This window comes from Schistocerca gregaria, chromosome 2 (genome assembly GCF_023897955.1).
Source record: "Schistocerca gregaria isolate iqSchGreg1 chromosome 2, iqSchGreg1.2, whole genome shotgun sequence".
Taxonomy (NCBI): Eukaryota; Metazoa; Arthropoda; class Insecta; order Orthoptera; family Acrididae; genus Schistocerca; species Schistocerca gregaria.
In genome coordinates this window covers 749,167,095-749,191,662 of record NC_064921.1, presented here as the reverse complement: position 1 = coordinate 749,191,662, position 24,568 = coordinate 749,167,095, and the positions used below count along the sequence as shown (strand labels likewise).

The window sequence follows — 24,568 nt, the reverse complement described above, 5'->3', positions numbered from 1 at the left end:
CTACAGTGACCCTCAATTATCTTTAATTACTTATCTAACTTGTAAATCACAGTGGCTGATGTGGCTTCTCAATAATTATATAACAGAGAAATCATCGCGTTTCAGATTTTTACTTCAAGTGGGAAATGTGAACACCATGAGCTTTAATTTACGATCGACACTAGTATTACGCAAAAAGGAGGTGTAACAGACGAGACTTCTGCAGTTCTGAGTGAAGCCTTATGCGCTCAAAAATGCGGCATTGCGTGCGTTCATTACCTTGTCGGTGTTTAGGCAGCGTCAGGGCAGCGGCGGGCAGCACAGTTCCGCTCACCTCGCCATCTCGGAAGCAACTCTCCTCTAACTTATCTCCATTGAGAATGACGTGGTGTGTTCTGTTTGCTAGAAACTCTTCAGTTCAGTTACACAGTTGGTCTGATGTTCCATACGCATGTATTTTGTTCATTAGGCAGCGGTGCGAAGCTGTATCGAATGCCTTCCGAAAGTCAAGGAAGACGGCATCTACTCCGGCACCTGCATCTACTGCTTTCTGGGTCTCGCGGACGAACAGAGTGAGTTGGGTGTCACAAGGTCATTGTTTTTGGAACCCATGTTGGTCCTTACAGAGGCGATTTTCGGTCGACGCAAATGTCATAATATGCGAGCATATAACTTCTTAACAACTGATCGATATCAGAGGTACAGGCTCATAGTTTTGTGCGTCTGTTCCATTATCCTTCTTGAAAAGTGGAGTGACCTGTACTTTTACTTTTTTTTTTTTTTTTTTTTTTTTTTTTTTTTTTTTTTTTTTTGCAATCACTAGGAACGCTCGGAGGTACAATGTGATCTTCCTCTGTGAAACAGTCTTGGAAAAAGACGTTTAGTATTTCGGAATTTTATGTATATGCCTCTGTTTCAGTGCAACTATGATCACGAAGTGTCTGGACAGACGTTCTACGTTTTACAATCAGACGTAGGTCTGAAAAATGACGGAAATTCTTGGATGGGCCAATATGTAAAATAAGGGAAAGGCAACCTCTCACTAAACCAAAGCATGGAGCGTGGGAACAGCATTCACGCAAAGGAAACAGCATTCTCACTACCTTTCGAACTCTTGCGATTTTTCTAGCTGAAATACACACATTCACAACACACAAACACACACACACACACACACACACACACACAAGTATGCTCCCGTGGCCGTGGTGGTTTACCAAATGGTGGGTTGTGAACTCAGCGGTCAGAGTGAATTTGCCTGATGACCATACCGATTCTGAACTGTGCGGCCTTCCAATGGAAAGTATTTGATCGGCTGTTATACATGTCTTTTGTTCATCAGTTTCATCAGGTTTGAGACGTAATATACGGATGGAAAAAATTGCTACATCAGAATACAATTAATGTAGATTAATGAAATTTTACAGAAGATTTGATGGGTAGATCACGTAACTAATGAGGAGGTACTGAATAAAATAGGGGAGAAGAGAAATTTGTGGCACAACTTGACTAGAAGAAGGGATCGGTTGGTAGGACATGTTCTGAGGCATCGAGGGATCACCAATTTAGTATTGCAGGGCAGAGTGGAGGGAAAAAACCGTAGAGGGAGATGAACACACTAAACGGATTCATAAGGATGTAGGCTGCAATAGTTATTTGGAGATGAAGAAGCTTTCGCAGGATAGAATAGCATGGAGGGCTGCATCAAACCAGTCTCTGGACTGAAGACCACAACACACACACACACACACACACACACACACACACACATATGCACACACAAAGAAATTTTGGGAGTACATTTGTCTAGGTAACATGTTTAAGTTATTAACACTGCAAGATTATGGGTCAACGTATGCGCGAGATATGCCATTGCCAATGAGAAATGCTGGTTGTAAGGTGTCAGGCAAATCCAACACCTTCCATGAAAACCCTGACATGATAAGCAAATCCAGTAGTATGTCACATAGCTCCGAATAAATCGTGACATTAAATTAACCAAAGTAATACGAGTAACGAGTGAGCAAATGGAATACCACAGACTAACACAAGAACGTCTAAATGCATGTCGTACCTTCCCACCGTGAGACCGACGCAGTTCAGAGGGGAGAAACGAGAATAGAAGCCGAGAGCAGAACCGTGTTAAGCTAGAAGGCCCTACGATAAGGGACGGACTGGACACCCACGTCGCCAGCTAACCACTAGGGCCATACAACCCGCACGTTTTAGCGTGAGCCTGTTTCGCGTCTCTGTTACGTCAAGGACTACCCCCAGCCCATGTTAAAAGCTAGAGCCCTCCAAAAGAACAGTATAGATCTTACGATAACGCTAAAAGGATCACACCAGCTGCAGGTTTTAGCGTGAGACTTTTTCGCGTCTCTGTTACGTTGCAAACTTTAAAAAACATTGCCCCACCACGAAAAGTATAACGTTTCTCATTGGATAGACAGAATTTTTGTAGGTGGAGCTAAAGGGTAACATTGACACCCAGATTGGTCAGATGAAAACACAGCCAGATAGTTTGTTTGTTTGTTTTTTTTTTTTTTTTTTTTTTAAACCAACTTCGGTCATACATGCGTATGGAACATCAGACCAACTGTGTAACTGGACTGAAGAGTTTCTAGCAAACAGAACACACCACGTCATTCTCAATGGAGAGAAGTCTTCAGACGAAAAAGTAACTTCGGGCGTGCTCCAAGGGAGTGTTATAGGACTATTTCATTGCATAATAAATATAAATAGTGTAGTAGAGAGCGTCGGAAGTTACATGAGGTTTTAGCGATTCCACTGTTGTATACAGAGAAATCGCGATTCTAGAAAATTGTAGCGAAATGCGGGAAGAGCCGCAGAGGACCGACGTTTTGTACAGAGTACCAATTGACCCTAAGCATAAACAAATGTAACGCATTGCGAATACGTATACGGAAAGACCCCTTACTGAATGATTACAAAACTGCAGAGCACTCACTGGAAGCAGTTACTTCGAGAAAATATCTAGGAGCAAGCGTGTGTGTGTACGGAGCAATTTGAAGTGGAACGGCCACATAAAATAAATCGCGAGTAAATCGGATGTCAGACAGATTCATTGGAAACATCTACAGGAAATGCAGTCCATTAACAAAGGAAGGAGCTTACAAAACTCTCGTTAGACCAGTACTGCTCGTCAGTATGGGATTCGTGCGTATAAGGCTGTTAGAAGAAATAGATTGCATCACGAGATGGTCTGCTGCTAAAGTTTCGAGAGCGTACTTACCTGTAAGAGTCAACCAGTACACTGCTTCCTCCCAAGTACATCTCACGGAAAAACCATGAACATATAATTACAGAGAGTCGAGCCCATACGGAGGCTTACCATCAATCGTTCTTCCCGTGAACCATATGCGATTGGAATAGGCAAGGGGAGAAGTGACACTGGTTCACGAAATACCCTCCGCCACCCATCTCAAGGTGGCTTGTGGAGTATAGATGCAGATATGTTCAATTGGCTAGTGCTACTTCGTCTACTTCGTGATTCCCATTTTTGATGACAAGTTTATCGTCAGTCTCACTTCCGCTACTTCTCACTACTTTCATCTTTCTTCAGTTTACTCACAGCCCGTATTCTTTATTCATTAGACTGTTTATTCCACTCAATAAGCCATGCAGTTCTTTCCCACTTTCACCGATGATAGCAATATCATCACCGAATCTTATCATCGATATTCTTTCACCCCGAACTCGTGAACCATTGTTTGATTTCGGTCATTGCTTCTTAGATGTATCGATTGAACAGTAGGGACGAAAGACTATATCCATGTATTACGCCCTATCTAACTCGAGCATGTCGTTCTTCGTCTTTCGTTCTTATTGTTCCCTCTTGGTTCTTGAGCGTACTGTATAACAGCTGTCTTTTCCTCCAGCGTGCTACCAATTTTTCTGAGGATGTCGGACCTTTCACCATTTTACAATATACACTCCTAGAAATTGAAATAAGAACACCGTGAATTCATTGTCCCAGGAAGAGGAAACTTTATTGACACATTCCTGGGGTCAGATACATCACATTATCACACTGACAGAACCACAGGCACATAGACACAGGCAACAGAGCATGCACAATGTCGGCACTAGTACAGTGTATATCCACCTTTCGCAGCAATGCAGGCTGCTATTCTCCCATGGAGACGATCGTAGAGATGCTGGATGTAGTCCTGTGGAACGGCTTGCCATGCCATTTCCACCTGGCGCCTCAGTTGGACCAGCGTTCGTGCTGGACGTGCAGACCGCGTGAGACGACGCTTCCTCCACTCCCAAACATGCTCAATGGGGGACGCCAGATCCGGAGATCTTGCTGGCCAGGGTAGTTAACTTACACCTTCTAGAGCGCGTTGGGTGGCACGGGATACATGCGGACGTGCATTGTCCTGTTGGAACAGCAAGTTCCCTTGCCGGTCTAGGAATAGTAGAACGATGGGTTCGATGACGGTTTGGATGTACCGTGCGCTATTCAGTGTCCCCTCGACGATCACCAGAGGTGTATGGCCAGTGTAGGAGATCGCTCCCCACACCATGATGCCGGGTGTTGGCCCTGTGTGCCTCGGTCGTATGCAGTCCTGATTGTGGCGCTCACCTGCACGGCGCCAAACACGCATACGACCATCATTGGCACCAAGGCAGAAGCGACTCTCATCGCTGAAGACGACACGTCTCCATTCGTCCCTCCATTCACGCCTGTCGCGACACCACTGGAGGCGGGCTGCACGATGTTGGGGCGTGAGCGGAAGACGGCCTAACGGTGTGCGGGACCGTAGCCCAGCTTCATCGAGACGGTTGCGAATGGTCCTCGCCGATACCCCAGGAGCAACAGTGTCCCTAATTTGCTGGGAAGTGGCGGTGCGGTCCCCTACGGCACTGCGTAGGATCCTACGGTCTTGGCGTGCATCCGTGCGTTGCTGCGGTCCGGTCCCAGGTCGACGAGCACGTGCATCTTCCGCCGACTACTGGCGACAACATCGATGTACTGTGGAGACCTCACGCCCCACGTGTTGAGCAATTCGGTGGTACGTCCACCCGGCCTCCCGCATGCCCACTATACGCCCTCGCTCAAAGTCCGTCAGCTGCACATACGGTTCACGTCCACGCTGTCGCGGCATGCTAACAGTGTTAAAGACTGCGATGGAGCTCCGTATGCCACGGCAAACTGGCTGACACTGACGGCGGCGGTGCACAAATGCTGCGCAGCTAGCGCCATTCGACGGCCAACACCGCGGTTCCTGGTGTGTCCGCTGTGTCGTGCGTGTGATCATTGCTTGTACAGCCCTCTCGCAGTGTCCGGAGCAAGTATGGTGGGTCTGACACACCGGTGTCAATGTGTTCATTTTTCCATTTCCAGGAGTGTAGAATGCTTTCTCCAGGTTGAAAAATCCTATGAAGAAAAGATAACTACATTTAATGAGAGACGCGCAGTGACGACGATATTTCGTAACTTTTCGGTCTAATTTTAGTTTGTTCTTCGTGTACTTTCCTCCGGGAATTTTTTTTTAGCACGTTTCATTCTTCGTGCCCGCAGCTCGTGGTCTCGCCGTAGCGTTCTCGCTTCCCGAGCACGGGGTCCCGGGTTCAATTCTCGGCAGGGTCAGGGATATTCACCTGCCTCGAGATGACTGGGTGTTGTTGTGTAGTCTTCATCATCATCATTCATCCCCATTACGGTCGGGGGGAGGCAATGGCAAACCACCTCCAGTAGAACCTTGCGTAGTATGGCGGCGCGGGTCTCCCGCGTCGTTCCCCTACGCTCTGTCAAGGACTATGGGACTTCATCATCATCATCATCATCATCATCATTCTTCCTCCTGAGGGGAGAAGGCGGGCTGTTCTAGGGCTTATCTGGTTGCCCTTAATCAGCCAAGGTTTACAATTTTTATTTATTTCCAGTTTTTCATATGTTTGAATACATTCTTTATATATACTATATATTTACACATACTTTATATTGAATGTTCTTAGTTCTTATATTACTTGTTAGTGAATTTAACAAGATAAATTAATTAACAAAATACATGAAATAACAAGGTAAGCGAAAATGACAAGATAACGTAATGAGAGGTTCTTATAGTATACACATTCTCTTCTTTTATCCCATTCTATTACTCTAAAATTGTGCTATTACTTCAAAACAATGCAAAATAAGGAAGGAGGCGTTAAGGCTCATATGAATGGATAACACCAAGTTACTTAAGTTTAAATTTGTTAGTGAATGGTGTTGTGGGTGGTGTCTCCTAACTTATGGCTAGTCTTGTAGCTAGGGTTACAGGTTGTCCTTTCCTGCTTCGCAGTACTTGGAGCTGGTTGCTACAGTGGTTCTTTAACTTACGTAAGATTGCCTTAACACTATTGTTTTCGGTGTTTTGAAATGTGTTTAGTGGTGTGGGAGGACTGCGGGGGCCGTCGTGGCGTACTAGGTTGTTCATTTCCGCGTTACCGTGTTTCGTCTAGGTGGAGAAGTGTAGTTTCTTCTTGTGTCAGTTGTGTCATCGTTGTTGCTTACGGGATAACAGATACCGTAGACTTATATTGTAGACGTGTTTACACGACCGTCATAGTAGATTTGTTACCTCAGATTTCCCGCTCTGAAATCGCACTGGTGGCAGTCGATAATGATTTGCACAGGTGGACTACACGGAGGGCGAGATGTGGGTGCTGCGGCCGCGCTACGGGCAGGTCCTGGCGGGCACCTACCTGCTCAACTTCATCTTCTTCGGGTCCCTCACCGACAGCATCGTCGGCTTCTACCGCAGCACCTACTCGCAGGACGGATCTCGCAGGTGAGTGGATCGCGGACGCGTGGGGGCGGACAGGTAGGAAACCAGACTGTAGCACCAGCCCACCCACTACACACACGCGAGCAAGCCAGCGCGGCCAACGAACTTGAAGGTGAGTCACTCCCATGCGGAACCGCAAGTGACATCTCAAGCAGGTACGTACAAGGCCACGTTGGATGTTCTCTTCAGCATCCCTAGCGGCGTTCGATAGTTTTACTTTTCTGCTTATGACCGCGTGGAGCTAAGTTGCGTGGCAGGGAGGTAAGTCAACTTCGGACCGGTTCCTAGTGCCGACTCAACGACCTGCTGCATCGGACATCTGTTTAATGCGAATATTTCAGAAATGTGGAATGGGATTTACAACTAACACAACGATGGCATAGTCGTCATTCCCCACCACAGACTGTGACGCTACGGCCAAATGCAAGATCAGCAGTAATCAGTTGAGATTGTAGGACAGTACATCTGAAACGTCCCCTTAGAAAAATTATGAATGACTGTGCTGGTAATCTTCTACGTTATTTGATTTTCAAACAGCTGAGTAAAACTCAACGTACTTTGCTTATTCTGACCATCACTAAACTGACACACAGTATTTTTAGCGCAACGATAACTGACTTTCTTTTTCACTAACAATAACCTATACCTTTCATGAATCACTTATCTCACAAAAATCTTCGTTATTCGAACTACTGCATTACAGCGAGCGCCAATACTGCCAGCTAAATAAAAGTTTCTAACTACTGAAGGCACTAACTACTGATAGGCATAGTTAGAAAACGAAAGATTTTGATAGAGAACAAACAAAGTATTTACCTTAATAGTGTTCAAAATTCGTCATATATATATCTATCAATTCATGACGTCCATCTCTACAAATTTCCTTTTTCTGGCGGACACACGTCCAGATCGTCCGCTTATAGTAACGTCTCAAAACTCTGGCATACCTCTCTCCACATCTACCACTGCTGGCGGCTCACCTCCAACTGCCCAACACTACGTGCTGTTGATATCCAACTGCCCAACACTACACAAGCAAATATTCCAACAATGAATCCAACCAGCCACAGATTGCACATAGCGCAGCCAGCGATTTTCGTACAGAGTACTACGTGACGTTACCAACATAAAAACCTAAACAGCCTACTTACATAGCCCCCATGCTCCCCACAAAAAATTTTACAAATTGTTTTGAGCAGTGGACAATACTGATTTGATAAAATTTTTCATAATTACAACAACAAAGATATCAAATGCCCACACTTATTGATACAATGTTGGTCAAAAGCAAAAATTGTCATCACAGTCCATAAAGACAGTCCTGATCATTCATCACAGTAAGAATGATAGTCTTACACACAAGTCTGAGCAAAAGAAAGTGCACACGGAAGTAGTGGATTTCCACGCAGTCTTGAAGAAGTAGTGTTGTCCTTCCAACGGAAAGACAGTGCTTACTCTTGAGATGCAGACAGGTAATGTACCACAACAGAGCAAACCCACAGCAGAGTTAGTCGATGTTTTGAAGAATATTGGTAGGTAGGTCATCACAGAACAGACCCAGAGTATTTCTTGTACAGATGGCATTAGTGGGCCACCACAGATGCAGGCCCACTGTAGTCCTAGTAGAGATTGTGGTATTCGTGGGCCATCAAAGGTGCATACCCAATGTAGTCCTTGAAGAGATAATGGAATTGATGGGCCACCAAAGGTGCAGACCCACTGTAGTCCTTTTAGAGATGGCCAGCAGCCATCCGTTGCGACTCTGTGGGCGCACAATCACCATCGAAGAGTCTTGCGGATAATATAGCAAGTCCATGATCCTCCACCTATGCACTCACGAAAAAAATTTTTTTTGAAATGTCTTTAGAACCAGCAATGCTGTTATCCAGTCCCTTGCTGAATTATCAACACAAGTGTGAGCACTAACAGTCCTTTTCTTTTTTTAACTTCTCACATATTGTGCGTATACCATGACCACCAGAAATGTGTGCAGTGAAATGAAACCTTGCTATATACTTAATTTGAAGACCTGGTGTCTAATTTTATAACATGAGAATCCAATTACAAAGGTACAAAAAGACATCGTTAAAAATATAATACAGATAACATTTGTAGTAATACAGGCTTTACAAAAGAATAGAAAAAACATTTACGTCAGTCTAACAGGAATTGTGACATAAGTAAATAAATAAAAGATGAGAATATCTTTCGTAACGTTAACTTCACACACGAGTATTTAAACAGAACAGAATAAATAATGTCCAAACATCTTTACAAAATAGAGAATATATTATTAATTCAAATTATATTTGAGGATAACAGTATTCCTCATCATAATGAATATAGCTTAGTATTAGAAAAATTATACAACATTACTCTTATCAGATAAACATATAAATACATTCATTCGCGTATTTCAGGCAGTATACGACTTTTCTGATTCCACATTCTATATGTTGACTCAATAATAACTACTTTATCTACAACTTCCCAGTGTAATTTTAATCGCTTACTCCCCCGTCTACGAAATCATTACTGCCATCTACTGTTCCTGATGGGCAAACACATTGTACTCTTTACACCCCAAATTAAGGCTCCAAACCACCCTTTTCCAGCCTTGTAGTCCCACACAGCTTAGTTGCAGTCCCACGCGTCTCCCACTCGCTGCATTCAGTCAGTTAGTCTCTTCCACGTACACACCCAACATCTTTTCAGTAATATCCTCTCCAATCCCACATGCTGCACCCAAACGTCCCACCTAATAGGAGGTGCATAAACTTATGGAAACACCGCGAGAAATATCTAGCTCGAACACAAACACAGATGCTAGCCAATCCTGCACTCCCACTGTTGTATTCGGCCATGAACGGCACTTGTGCAGTGACCTCAATACCTTGCAGACCTCAGTCGAGGTCAGAACAATGTTCTGTGTAACTGTGACTGCCTTATGTAGGAGCTAAGTGAATTCGAATGTGGGCAAATTGTTAGTGCTCGTATGGTGGGCGATTCCGTAACCAAGGTAGCCGAAGTATTTGTTACACTCCTGGAAATTGAAATAAGAACACCGTGAATTCATTGTCTCAGTAAGGGGAAACTTTATTGACACATTCCTGGGGTCAGATACATCATATGATCACGCTGACAGAACCACAGGCACATAGACACAGGCAACAGAGCATGCACAATGTCCGCACTAGTACAGTGTATATCCACCTTTCGCAGCAATGCAGGCTGCTATTCTCCCATGGAGACGATCGTAGAGATGCTGGATGTAGTCCTGTGGAACGGCTTGCCATGCCATTTCCACCTGGCGCCTCAGTTGGACCAGCGTTCGTACTGGACGTGCAGACCGCGTGAGACGACGCTTCATCCAGTCCCAAACATGCTCAATGGGGGACAGATCCGGAGATCTTGCTGGCCAGGGTAGTTGACTTACACCTTCTAGAGCACGTTGGGTGGCACGGGATACATGCGGACGTGCATTGTCCTGTTGGAACAGCAAGTTCCCTTGCCGGTCTAGGAATGGTAGAACGATGGGTTCGATGACGGTTTGGATGTACCGTGCACTATTCAGTGTCCCCTCGACGATCACCAGAGGTGTACGGCCAGTTTAGGACATCGCTCCCCACACCATGATGCCAGGTGTTGGCCCTTTGTGCCTCGGTCGTATGCAGTCCTGATTGTGGCGCTCACCTGCACGGCGCCAAACACGCATACGACCATCATTGGCACCAAGGCAGAAGCGACTCTCATCGCTGAAGACGACAGGTCTTCATTCGTCCCTCCATTCACGCCTGTCGCGACACCACTGGAGGCGGGCTGCACGATGTTGGGGCGTGAGCGGAAGACGGCCTAACGGTGTGCGGGACCGTAGCCCAACTTCATGGAGACGGTTGCGAATGGTCCTCGCCGATACCCCAGGAGCAACAGTGTCCCTAATTTGCTGGGAAGCGGCGGTGCGGTCCCCTACGGCACTGCGTAGGATCCTACGGTCTTGGCGTGCATCCGTGCGTCGCTGCGGTCCGGTCCCAGGTCGACGGGCACGTACACCTTCCGCCGACCACTGGCGACAACATCGATGTACTGTGGAGACCTCACGCCCCAGGTGTTGAGCAATTCGGCGGTACGTCCACCCGGCCTCCCGCATGCCCACTATACGCCCTCGCTCAAAGTCCGTCAACTGCACATACGGTTCACGTCCACGCTGTCGCGGCATGCTACCAGTGTTAAAGACTGCGATGGAGCTCCGTATGCCACGGCAAACTGGCTGACACTGACGGCGGCGGTGCACAAATACTGCGCAGCTAGTGCCATTCGACGGCCAACACCGCGGTTCCTGGTGTGTCCGCTGTGCCGTGCGTGTGATCATTGCTTGTACAGCCCTCTCGCAGTGTCCGGAGCAAGTATGGTGGGTCTGAAACACCGGTGTCAATGTGTTCTTTTTTCAATTTTCAGGAGTGTATTTCAAGAGCTACCGCACTGAAGATTTATATAGCACACAGAAAAAGCGGAAAAACATCATTTACTAAGTTACAACACGAACAAAGGTGTGTGTTGGGTAACTGTGACGGAAGGTCATTGAAGAGGTTCGTGACGAAGCTGAAAATGTCACTGCAGAACTGAAAATCGCACTCGCGAACCCCGACAGCACCAAAACAACACGAAGGTAGCTCCAAAGGGAGGGAAGTGCTGAGCAAGTTGGAGGTCCAAAACCACTCATCAGTGGTGAAAATACCCAGTAACAGGAAAGCATGGTGCCGAAGCTGTGAAACCTGGAGTTTGGAGCAAATAAAAGAGAGCCCTTTGGTCCGAGGAGTCTTTTTTCACACCGATTCCAACTTTTGGCCACTTTTACGTCGCAAGCGTGAAACATGACGGGGATTCGATGATGGTTTGGGCAGTTACGTCGTGGTATTCCCAGGGCCCCACGATTTCTCCCATGGTAGCATTACTGTCAAGGGTTATGTGACCATTTTGGCTGATCATGTCCATCCCGCGATACAGTGTTTGTTCCTCGATGGTGATGTTGCGTTGTAATATGACAGGGATCCTGCTGACACAGCTCTCCTCGTCCAGGGCTGGTTTTATGAGCACGAGGATGATTTTCGCATGTCCCCTCGCCACAAAAGTCGCCAGATCTCAATATAATTGAATCTTTGTGGTCTACTTTGGAAATGTGTGTGCGTGATCTTTATCCACAGTCATCCTTACCTGAATTTACAGCTATTTTGCCGGAGGAACAGTAAATGTCCCCTTCAAATCCACATGGGGCCTGTATTTATTCATTCCGACTATTCTTTACACCGTATCAGGCATCCTAATGTATTTTTAGTGTTTCCATATTTTAGTTCAAATCCTGTACAGCTTAATTAATCCCCATCATCAACATCTCCATAAAACAGGAAGAAATCAAATCGTTCGCTTCATTTGATAAATTCGTCACTATTTCACCCGTTCAAATAAATATTTATAACGTTTTCATACACACACACACACACACACACACACACACATATATATATATATATATATATATATATATATATATATATATATATATATATATATATATACGCACAGATACACCCAAAACGTTATGATCATCTGTTTAATATCATGTTGATGCACCTCTGGAACGCAGTACAACAGCATTTGTGAATGGTATGTTTAGACAAGTTCTCGGATGCAGCACTAGATGTCTACCGACGGTCATGCTATTCCCGTAAGTTACGGGCCGGTGGTTTGTGAATGTGGAGCTGGCTCCCGATCGCAAGCCAGATTTGTTCCATCACGATCACATCGGACGAATTTGACGGTCAAGACATCAACGTGAGTTCACTACCGTGCTGCTCAGACCATTGTGGCAGAATTCTGTCCATACGAGACGAATAGTTGTGTCATGGTGGAAGGTGCCATCGCTGATGGGGAAGACATCATGGAGCTGGCCGGAGCGGCCGAGCGGTTCTAGGCGCTACAGTCTGGAATCGCGCGACCGCTACGGTCGCAAGTTCGAATCCTGCCTCGGGCATGGATGTGTGTGATGTCCTTAGGTTAGTTAGGTTTAAGTAGCTCTAAGTTCTAGGGGACTGATGACCTCAGAAGTTAAGTCCCATAGTGCTCAGAGCTATTTGAACCATTATTGACATCATGGAAGTGGTCAGCAACAGCTTCGCTTGGCGTTCAGCTGGCACGATGACTTCCATTACTATCATTAGTCACATTGAAGGCCAGGTGAATATCCTTCACGTGGTACATGTTTATAGTAGCCCTTCGGGTTGATGAAGGCGTACGTAGCCAGTCACGACCATCTAACTGGTATTACAAAAAACGTCATTTAACCGACAAGACGAAACGTTTCCATTGATCCACGATCCACTCTCGATTATCCCGAGCCCACTACAGTCGTGATTAACTATATGGTTGCGTCAACATTGCCACAGATCGGCGCCTAGTCTGCTTTACGGTGATGACAAGCCTCTGACCTCCATGTACTGTGACGAGTCGAGGGCATCCAACACCATGTCGCGTCTACTCGCGGCTTCACCGTCCTTCAACCTATTTCCACAGACGGTCGCGACGGGGGTGCGTGGACAGCCGACCAACTTCACCGTTTCCTAGATGCTCGTTCCCACGCGCAGGGCCACAACAATAAGCCAGTGCACTTCGCCATTTGCAGCCCTTTAAGATGGTAGAATGAGTTCCCGTTCGTCTCTTGTCCGCTTGTACACTTTGCTCACCATATCACGCGAGCACAGCTTGTAAGGGATCCGTGATCCTACGAACATAGATGTTAGTATCCGACCACCAGGTCGATAGGAGGCAGGAGTCCATTGTCGAGCACTGCAAGAGGCAGTGAGATGAGTGTGGAGTGAGCAACAGTACTGGAGAGACGGGAAAGAATGGAAGTCGAGCTGAATACTTTGTCAATGGTGGATGTGCCGAATGAGTAGTAAACGGCAAATTCACCGGAATATGACAAATGAGCGCCTCCCCCTGATCGTCGTGGGGCTGACCCTTATCGATACTGATTCGCGAGTGATATGAAACCGAAAGTGACAAGTGCCGAATTACGTGTGTCGCGTCAACCGCGTCGGCCAGCATCAACCATGGATTGTAGTGAGGACTGTTTTGAATGTTATCTGTCATCAATGCGTGTGACGAAGTACTTGAAATCAGCAACCAATAAAATATATAATCGTAATTAAAAGTGTAAGGTGAAGGTATCAACTGCCTCAGAATTTGTGTGTTAGTGGAAAATACATTTCAGTTTGTTCATCGCAACCTTTATGATCTTTAATAATAGACAAACTATCAATCATTAACTGTTTCGTATCAGAACAGCCGCACTCGGTTGAAATACCCCCGATACCACAGCAGAAAAACCGATAGCCTTTCATCCATTAACCAAACGGTCATATAATCTTAATAGTTAACTGTTTGGCGGCTTCGTTAAATCACACAAAACCCAATGAAGGACAAAGCGGGGGTGTTTCAAGCTGCACCAGACGGCATTCATTCCCGAGGTGGGCTGTGATCATAACGTTCTGGCTCATTACCACATTTCTCAGGATACTGAGTATGATCAGCTGTGATCTTGATTCGAGTCCCAGTACAGAACAGTCACGTTCTGGCCATGCGAACATTCTATTCAATCCGATGCGTTTGGCGCTTACTTTTCTTATGACCTTATTTCTGAAAAATGGAAGACACTTATCTGCGATATAATTAGGCCATCCCCAGCAGTATATCTCCGTGACGGGAAGATCTTTTGGGCGGTTCCTCTGTAACGCCAAAGCGCCCCGCCTCCTCTGGTAAAAGGTGCCGGCATAATCTGTTGAAGCACCGGTCATTATACTCCGATGATTTACAACATGTGCTTAATCACACTGCTCTCTAAGAAAACTTTATGATTCTGCCGCATTCGAGGGCGAAACATCGAACGGAAATGTATTGAAATAAAAAAAATATATATTCGAAACTGGTTTCAGCTAGAAACGAAATTACACGTCACTAAGCTTTCACATAATCTTAAGGATAGAGATATATATTATACGGGATGTTACAATGAACACTTCGTAGCTTTAAAAGATTAGTTACGTTTATTCAGATAGCGTATAGTATCGGTTGTCGAGTCGCTTTATATCAAGATTACAGTCATGTACACAACATTCAGCTGCTTTCTCCTTCTGCCATTTTCAGGTACGTACTCCTCGTAAATTTACACTGTCACCCTTTGCGGGTAGATACAAACGTACATCTGTTGTAAGGTAGCTATAATTTCGCACCTTACAAGAACTCATCCACATACTTTGTCATGATCTACAAACACAATTAGGTATCACGTGATAGGCTGTACATCGTATATATGAATATATAAAGAAGACTGACATTGTCACGTATGCCTCGTAAATAATTGTTAACGCTTATTGCATGAAAGGTGACGGAGTGTCTTTATTATCATACTAGTACCGTTTGGAACGACAGTGGAAATGAAGCGGCAGGCGGAACTGAAGCCCTGGGTGGAAGGCCGCCACAGGTGTGTTGGTCCTGCTTAAACACAGGAAGTAGCAAGACGGACATTCTGACACCTGAGCGCTGGGGCACATTAGAGTCGCGACCGGCCGGTTGTAGCTGGACGGGAAAGATTATACTTCGGAAACTACGAAAATCTTGGACGCAGCTAAGAGGAAAAAGGACGCGTCACCTCGGAAACCACGCAGGCTGGGTTATTTCCAAGGACTTTTACTCAGAAGCGTACCATTGTACAAGTATAGGTTTTTCCTCGCAAACTTTCCGCGCTGGACGGCAAAAGACTAAAAGATGGTTGGTCGGCGTTCGGAAGAATCTGTAGAGAGGGAGAATATTGCGTGGTTTCGGGAATATGATTCGTTTTCGGAATTACGATGGTGGGGAACCGGGCCTTGTTGGGAAGTAAGCGGGAGAGAGACGTGGTCTTCCGTTGTGAGCGCCCATGTGTGACGGTCGCTCGGTATCAGCTTTGTTGGTACAGACGGGCTTGTTGCCTTTCCTCTCAGGAGAGTTTATAGTTAGAAAGGTTAGGCACTGTACTGTGGCCAACTTATACGAGTCTGGACTTCGCCTCCGAGTTGAGAGTCGTCGTTGAGTATGCAGCGTTCAGTGATTTTCTGCCTATAATTACGTTGAGGCGTTATCTGAACTGCATCCTTGTAGCTGGGAGTTCGCGTTCCTCGTCTGTAGAGCACAGAGAGGAGAACACAGTATTAGAGTATATTAGTCAGAGAACCGCCTTCTGCCGTCCTAGTGTTTGAAAGAGTTTTTATTTCGTGGCTAGAGTTCTTCCATCGACGCAGGCGTGTACGAAAACTAGCACACCGACGCACCATATGCAGTACATACGGCGATATCGCAAATTGCTTCGGCTTATTAGGGCTATAAAAGCTAAACCGCTGTGATCAAGTTAGTTTATTTCCACTGAGGTTCCACACTTTCGTAGATCATCTTTGAAAGTAGTGTCTTCTAGTGTTTGGTACGTACATGATGTCAGTCATGTCACGTTATTCATATTAGATCGCGCAGTCATAGTAAGGAGCAGAGTTGGGCAATTGATTAGTAATTTTACTTAGGAAATGTAAACTTTGTAATATAAAGGTATTTTTTTAATCTACAATATAAGCAGGGACAACGTTTGTCATTTAGTAGGATTAGTTGCCTTCATCATTCATTTATGTTTAGATAGTAATTTATAGAATTAAGAGATTCTAAGATATGCTTCAGGGAGTAATCAGACAGGGCCAAATCTTCATTTTAGCATTTATTATTTTCCGTTGAGCACATTCATTTGACTCCCGCCTGGAATAGCACCTTGGACTATCATTGCAAAATGTGACCACTTTTGTAGCAAACACGATCGAGAGTAACGTTCTATATTCGTCAACACTTGAAAGTGTCGAATCAACCCAGGCAGGACAATGTTCTGTGTGATACATAAGGTTTTTTTTTTTTTGTTTTTTTTTTTTTTTTTACTTGGTGCTACGCCGCAGCTGCGCTAGCATGTGAGATGTTTTGTTGTGATGAACGGTGGTGAGTAAGTAATCTACTGTACGTGCAATGGCCTCAGCTGCCCTCACGTGTCTGCCACGTACGGTAAGCATAGCACGTGATGTGCGGCCCGCCCTCCCCCCTCCCAAGCTTTCACAATGTTCAATGTGTCCGCATACGCAGCATCGCTACCGAGCAGTGCGTACAGAGGCGCGTGGACAGGAGCACGCATCTATGCATCGGACTACTGAAGTAACTACACATTATACAGGGTGTAGATTATGCAAAAAATAGTGTGGAAGTATGGATTGAACACACTGAAGATTGTATAAGCATTCTAACCTCACCAGACAAAAAATTTGTCACGCCAACATGCACGCACAGATGAATCGTTAGCCGATTACAGATAGGGCAGCAATCGAGTCACGCGCGAGACCGTATGCGCACAGCCCCTAAATGCGCATAACGCAGTAGCAATCAAGGAGACCTTTATGTTTCAAGTGGACATCGTACACAAATGTGGGTAATGCACGGAAGCGAAAAAGTGACAACAAGGGGAAATTGTGTTTGGCCGTGCCCACGTCCGTATGTTGTGTGAAGCTGCTGATTGTTGGTGTTTCGCGACGGATTGTTCAACGTATCTAAATGCAGTGGTGCAACACACATGGTTACGAAATATCATGTCAAAATTGTGGTCGGGAAAAGATCCTGACAGGGAGACCAGAGACATGTTTCACGACTTGTGAATCAAAATCGCTTCGAAACTCGACGGGAATTGCAGCAGACAGTGCATGAAGGCCCATCACCACCCATTAGCGAGAGAATATTGGGACGGGGACTGTATGCAATGAACATTTAGAGTCGGTCATCCCACAAGAAGCCATTGCTCACACGGGTACATAAAGACGACAACAGCAAAATTCATCGGTCTGGAAGAAGATGTAACTGGTCTTCTGAACACTCCCACGCCGTATTACATCCTGCCTGGCCTGCAAAATCACTTGAATTGAACCCCATTGAAAATATGTGAGGTATGTTAAACAACGGGTGGAATGCCGACCTCAGAATCCCCGCAATTTTCTGGAATTGCGCCTTGAAATCCTCAGCGAGTGGCTTAACGTGTGTGCGACGTACCTGAACAACCTTTCCGACACACTTCCTAACGGAATGCAGCCGGTTACCATGTGCAGGGATTTAATTACACGGTATTAGATGATGCTTGTATGATTTCTCTAGAGGAGATGAGCTTTTCATTACTTTGAATCGTATCATGTTGCACATATCAACCAATAGACGCAGTTTCATAAACATGATAAAGAACAAAGGGTAACGCTCGTCCACAATTCCCGCAAACATGACGTCATTATGACGTCATGCCCAATATCGACGACTGCGTGATAGGCTATCGACTATCGTTAGCATGTGATACGGGCCTCTCAAGATTTCATGCGCACGTACCTGAGATTTATAAAAACACGTCATTCTTGGAATGATTTATTATAGTTGTTATAATCGAATGTCACGTAACGATTTTTCGACGGCTAATGTCTTCGTATAAGAGTGCTCTCTTAGGAGTGAGCTATTATCGTCAACAATTTACAAATTAAGAATGAAACACACTTGTTTTGTAATCTGCAGTATGCCGTTTCAATGTAACAGAGCACTGAAAATTTATCATTAAATGTCACATAATAACGCAACAACGATACAGGCCTTCTATGATAACCAAGACTGGAGTTAGCATGGTTAAGTGTTAGCGTAATTAATAACGTCGGGGTTCCTGGAGTCTAAAGTTGTTGGTTTGCACCCCCTTACATGCAATTTTTCTTCAAGTTATCGTTATTAACATGTTCTGTTACTTTCTTATGAATGTAATGCAAGTATGTTCTGTAATATTGGGTGTTACTTACATTGTCTGATCTGAGGTCCAAGAATGAAATAAATATTTAGCTATTTCCGAGTATGTGGTTGCCTAAGAGAACAACTTAAATAGCTGCGATTCGAGGAGCAATAATATTCATATTCTTTCTTGTCACAAAGTCGATAGCCGATCATGCGGTCGTCGATATTGCACGCGACGTCAAAATTAATTGTGAAACGAGCATTACCAAGATCGAAAGTCAAAAAATAAATAGCATTTTCAAAGAACAGATATTTTTTTCATAATTCGCGTAATATTTTTGATATCAAGAAGTATCTTGGACTACACTTTCTACTTTCTAAAGCAGCCTATGTTCTTACTTAGGGTTCAAGCTATCTCCATACTGTATTTCATGGAAATCAGTTGAGCGGGTTGGTCGCGAAAACGTAACAGAGTTACTTTTTCATTTTCAATATTTTTATGGATAAAAGGCTATACGATCCAGCCCTTTACACAATTTACCTGCGCAAACTCCATGAAAATTTTCTGGTAGTTTTGGAGAACCGTATTCAAACAAACACGACTGTTTAACAAAAGTTATTGTTAGTATAGATACGTATGCCACTACGGCAGTAATTTTATTTAAAGCGTTGATGAGGACAGAACGTGTTCTATGACAGCAGTTACGTATTCACATGGCAGATGTAAATCTGTATACACCCACAAAGGCTGACGGTATAAATTTAGGAGTATAGAAGAACGCATTTGAAAATGGCAAACAACCGAAATCGGCTGACTGTGCTGCAAATGACAATGTTTTTACCAAAGGCTGGGTGGAAAATGAAATTGTTCTTCAATAATTTTGTGTATGTGGCACCCGAAAAGAAAAAAAAATTGTTAAAAGTAAAACGCAATATACGTTTTTGTAATGGACTAAGAATCTAAACAAAGCTGTTGCCAAGTTGAGTTCAGTACATTGAGCTTCATTTCTAAAATATGATGGATTTAATTTGTTCAGTAGCGTACTAACAGCAAATACGCGAATATGTGTTACAAGAAAGCAAGAAACTATCTACCATTCACTTTTTAAAGCATACAGCTTAGCGATTTAGAGCCTATAACCTTCATCATTAGATACGAGGACAACTGACGTCATAAGTTCCGTCTGCGATGTGACGCCTCCTGTGCTTTGTTTAAGCTACAGACCATGAATAGAGGATTACTGTTTTAAATTACGATAGCGGTCATCAGCCCTATGCACAAGAGAGGTGACAAAATTGATTGCACCAAAGACAGACGAATCGGCCTCCTGAACGTCTGCCTTACGATCTTGTCCAACTGTATACTGGATAGAAGTCAGCCCTTTGCAGAAGAAGTCACTGGTGAATATAAGGGTGCCTTCAGAAAGGGCTGTTCGTCTGTGGACAACCTCTATGTACTACGAAAGTTTACCGAGATGATATGGGAGTATAGTGAAAATCTTCATATGGTCTTCATAGATTTTAAGAAGCTACACGATTACATTCACTGCGAAAACCCAAGGAATATCCTAATGATGTTTGAAATGCTTAACAAACTAGTTATTCTAGGTAGTGTCTGTGACAAAGTGAAGCTGGGGAACCAAATCATGGAGCGCTTTATCATGATCAGAAGGCTGAGCCAAGAGATTGATTTTTGTTATTATTATTATTATTATTATTATTATAGGCATCAGTTACAACAAATCCAGTACACATTTAAACAAAACTAAACGTGTGCAACTATTTACGCTATAAAAATATTAAACGGCTCAGACTACACACCAACGATTGAAGACTCAGTGCAGTGGAGTGCCTCATTGGATGCTCTGTATAGACTGCTGATGCCACCAGGAAAACGTTTGTCAGGGCACTCATTTACAACGTCATTGTCTGATAAAAGCCTAGATCTTCAGTAGTTCTGGTGCCGGGTTTCGGTGACTAGCCACTCTCGCTTCCACTCAGCGACGCCGTTGAGCCCTGTGGAGGTCGTCTGGACTCCTCCCTCATATGCTGGCCTTCTGGATCTCAAGCGTGTCCTATTGAGCGAGAGTAAATCCTCGTGAAGAGGAATAGACTCTGGCAAAGGTTGTAGAGAACTACCTTTCGACGAAGACGAGCTGGACAGATGTTCGATAGTATTGGCTTTCAGCATGTAGGTGTAGATATCACTCTGCCACTAAAGATCCTCATAACTGTGCTTCAGAGCCAAACTGGTGCGCAATATTCTACTGCAGAGTAAATCATTGCAAAGGATACTCCAAAGAGCATTGATGTATTTGCTCCCCGTGCGCAAGCTGCCAGCTTCCTCACCAGGTTCATTCGTGTTTGTACCTTCTTAGCTGTGTCGGAGAGATGTTTATGATATGTCAGCGTTCTGTCTAATGTGTAAGTAAGGTATTTTGGCCTTTCATTGTATTTGACTATGCCAAGATTAACCAAACTATATGGTGATCTTTGCTGATGCTAGACTGTTAGAGAGGTGAAAAAGACATATGTTTCAGAAACGATAGGTCTAAGTCACCATGTCTGAAATATTCATAGAGTTTAGTGAGGCTATTTGTTAGATGTCCTTCACCCACAGAAAAATCTTCACCCTGACATGAAATTGCAAGATTATCTGCATACTGTAATCGCCAAGTCAGGTTCGGTAAGTCCGCTGTATAGAGACTGAATAACACCAGAGCAAGAACAGAGCCTTCAGGCAACCCTTCGAGTACCTGCCATTTGCCACCAGTTCCTCAACGTGTTGCTTAAGAGGTCACAGATATTGTTCACCCTGGCTATCCAGAAAAAATGAAGAAAATTTTCCATAAGAATATCAAAGGGTCGAGATAGAGGGTGAGAAAATCACAAATCTCATATTTGCCTGCGACTTGGTTCTGTTATCCAGATCTAAGGAATAACTGTTGCGATTTTTGAAGCCATGGAGATTGCAGCAAGCAGGATAGGTGTCCTGGTGCATGAATCAAAGTTCGAGTATCTGGTAATGAGTACGACTCATCAACATGAAGAGTCTAGAAAAAGGACCTCAATAATCTTGTCATTTCGAGCGAAAAGCGTTAAAGAAGATCTATGGGTCGGTACAATATGAGTTCCCTGGGGAATGGGGGATCCGACATAATTATGAGATGCATGAGATATACTGTAAACTTAATGAGAAGCAAACGGCTTGTGTGGACAGGTCATGTTGCTCCGATGGACTGAGATCAAAGCCTTTCAAAATCTGTGGATTTTACTCCCCACAGAAGCAGACCAGTAGGTGGAACAAAGAAAAGGAGGACAAACGGAATGTCCGGGAACTTTCTGCAGATCGGCATAGAGCGTGACTGGTGGCAGAAATCAGGGAATAGAAACCGGCGGAAAGCTTGTGGCTGACCCTGATAGCGTAAATTGAAGTAAGTTAATAACTTTAAATTATGACAGTATTAAAATTTTCGAGAAATTCACTGTGTCCAGCATGCGCTTTTTTTGTTGGCCTGAAAATGTAGCAAAATCAAGGCTTGAGTTTTTAAACGTGGCCGGCCGCTGTGGCCGATCGGTTCTAGGCTCTTCAGTCTGGAACCGTGCTGCTGCTCGGTCGCAGGTTCGAATCCTACCTCGTGCATGGATGTCTGTTATCTCCTTAGGTTAGCTAGATTTAAGTAGTTCTAAGTCTAGGGCACTGAGAACCTCAGATGTTTAGTCCCACAGTGCTCAGAGCCATTTGAACTATTTTTTAAACGAGTTGCTTTCTGTACTCACGAGTAGGACCAACCAGTGTGTGAAAGTGGGGCTTATGGGCACTAATGTGCCACATTTCACTACACTACATCTAGTTTACCTACGACAGTACCCAATAATTTGGATATGGACTTGTCCTCTCCTTTAGGTTGGGGGGTTGTTTTGGGGAAGGAGACCAGACAGCGAGGTCATCGGTCTCATCGGATTAGGGAAGGATGGGGAAGGAAGTCGGCCGTGCCCTTTCAGAGGAACCATCCCGGCATTTGCCTGGAGTGATTTAGGGAAATCACGGAAAACCTAAATCAGGATGGCCGGACGCGGGATTGAACCGTCGTCGTCCTCCTTTAGGTAATGACGCACAAAGTGTCATGCGATTACTACACTGAAGCGCCAAAGAAAGTGGCAACGGCATGCGATTTCAAATAGAGAGATCAGGCAGAAGACGGCGCTGCGATCGGCATCGCCTATATAAGACAACAAAGGTCTGGCACAGTAGTTCGGACGGTTATTTGGAAATTTGTGTTCCTATTGGACCAAACTGCTGAGGTCATCGGTCCCTAGGCTTACACATTACATAATATAACTTTAGATGATGCTAGGAACAACACACACACACACACCTCCGACGGGGGAAGCCACGCGAACCGTGGCCATGCGCCTAAGACCACGCGGCTGCTCAGCGCGGCAGATCGGTTACTGCTGTTACAATGGCAGGTTATCAAGATTTAAGTGTTTCAACGTGATGTTACAGTCGGCGCACGAGCGATGGGACACAGCAGTTCCGGGGTAACGATGAAGTGGGGATTTTTACGTACAATTTCACTATTGTGAATATTAGGAGTCCTGTATAACATCAAGTCTCCGGCATCGCTGTGGCCGGAGAAAGATCCCGCAAGAACTGAACCAACGACGACTGAAGATAATCGTTCAACGTGACAGAAGCGCAACCCTTCAGCAAATTGCTGCAGATGTCAGTGCTGTTCCATCAACAAAGTGTCAGTGTGCGAACCATTCAACGTAACATCAGCGATATGACTTTCAGAGCCGAAGGTCCAGTGGTGTACCCTTGATGGCTGTACGACACAAAGATTTGCTCTTCGCCTGGGCCCATCAAAACTGACGTTGGACTGTTAATGATTGGAAACATGTTGCCTGGTCGGACGAGTCTCATTTTAAATTGTATCCAGCGGATGAACGCGTACGGGTATGGAGACAACCTCACGAATCCATGGACCCTGCATGACAGTAAGGGACTTTTCAAGCGGATGGATGTTTGCTATGATGTGGGGCGTGTGCAGTTGGATTGATATGGGATCCCTGGTAAGCCCAGATACGACTCTGACAGGTGACACGTATGTAAGCATTCTGTCTTTTCACCTGCTTCCATTTATGTCCATTGTGCATACAGACGGGCAGGAAAACGTGACATCCCACACGTCCACAATTGCTACAGAGTAGCGCCAGAAACATTCTTCTGACTTTAGACGCTGCCGCTGGTCAGCAGACTCCCCAGACATGAACATTATTAAGCATATCTGGGATGCCTTGCAACGTGCTATTCAGAAGAGATCTCCACCCCCTCGTACTCTTACGGATTTATGGACAGCCCTGCATGGTGACAGTTCTCTCCCGCACTACTTCAGACATTACACGAGTCCATGCAACGTCGTGTTTCTGCTCTTCTCCGAGCTCGCAGGGGGCCCTACAAGATATTAGGCAGGTGTACCAGTTTCTTTGGTTCTTCAGTGTAAATTTCTGATTATCTTCTTGCCTTTCTCCCAGAGTACTGAGGACAAATATGCACGTTTGTCGCCGAGGTAGTTTAACCAAACAACACTTTGGACATCTTCATACGTTATTTCAATCATTTATTTCGTGACCATGTCATCTGATACTGGCTGCTACTGAAAACGTTGATGTGTAACACCTACTAAATAAATGACAACGATTTCTCCCGTACTGATCTAGATTGACGATGATTTGGTAGACTGGTTTTATTTGGCAGCTATATTAGACGCTGCCGCAGTGGTAACGCCGGTTCCTGTCAGATTACCGAAGATAAGCGTTGTCGGGCTTGGCTAGCACTTGGATGGGTGACTGTCTGCCGAGCGCTGTCGGCAAAAGGTGTGCACTCAGCTCTTGTGAGGCCAATTGAGGAGCTGTTTGAC

The 24,568-nt window shown here is 44.8% G+C and overlaps 1 protein-coding gene across 1 annotated transcript in view; it reads left to right on the top strand.

Annotated features, from left to right (window-relative positions):
- The window catches only part of LOC126334926 (glutamyl aminopeptidase-like), a 431,383-nt gene that overhangs the window by 35,535 nt on the left and 371,280 nt on the right, over positions 1–24,568 (top strand). The window contains exon 3 of the mRNA XM_049997648.1: positions 6,628–6,782. Coding sequence (XP_049853605.1) covers positions 6,628–6,782 — 155 coding nt within the window. The remainder of the gene's footprint in view (positions 1–6,627; positions 6,783–24,568) is intronic.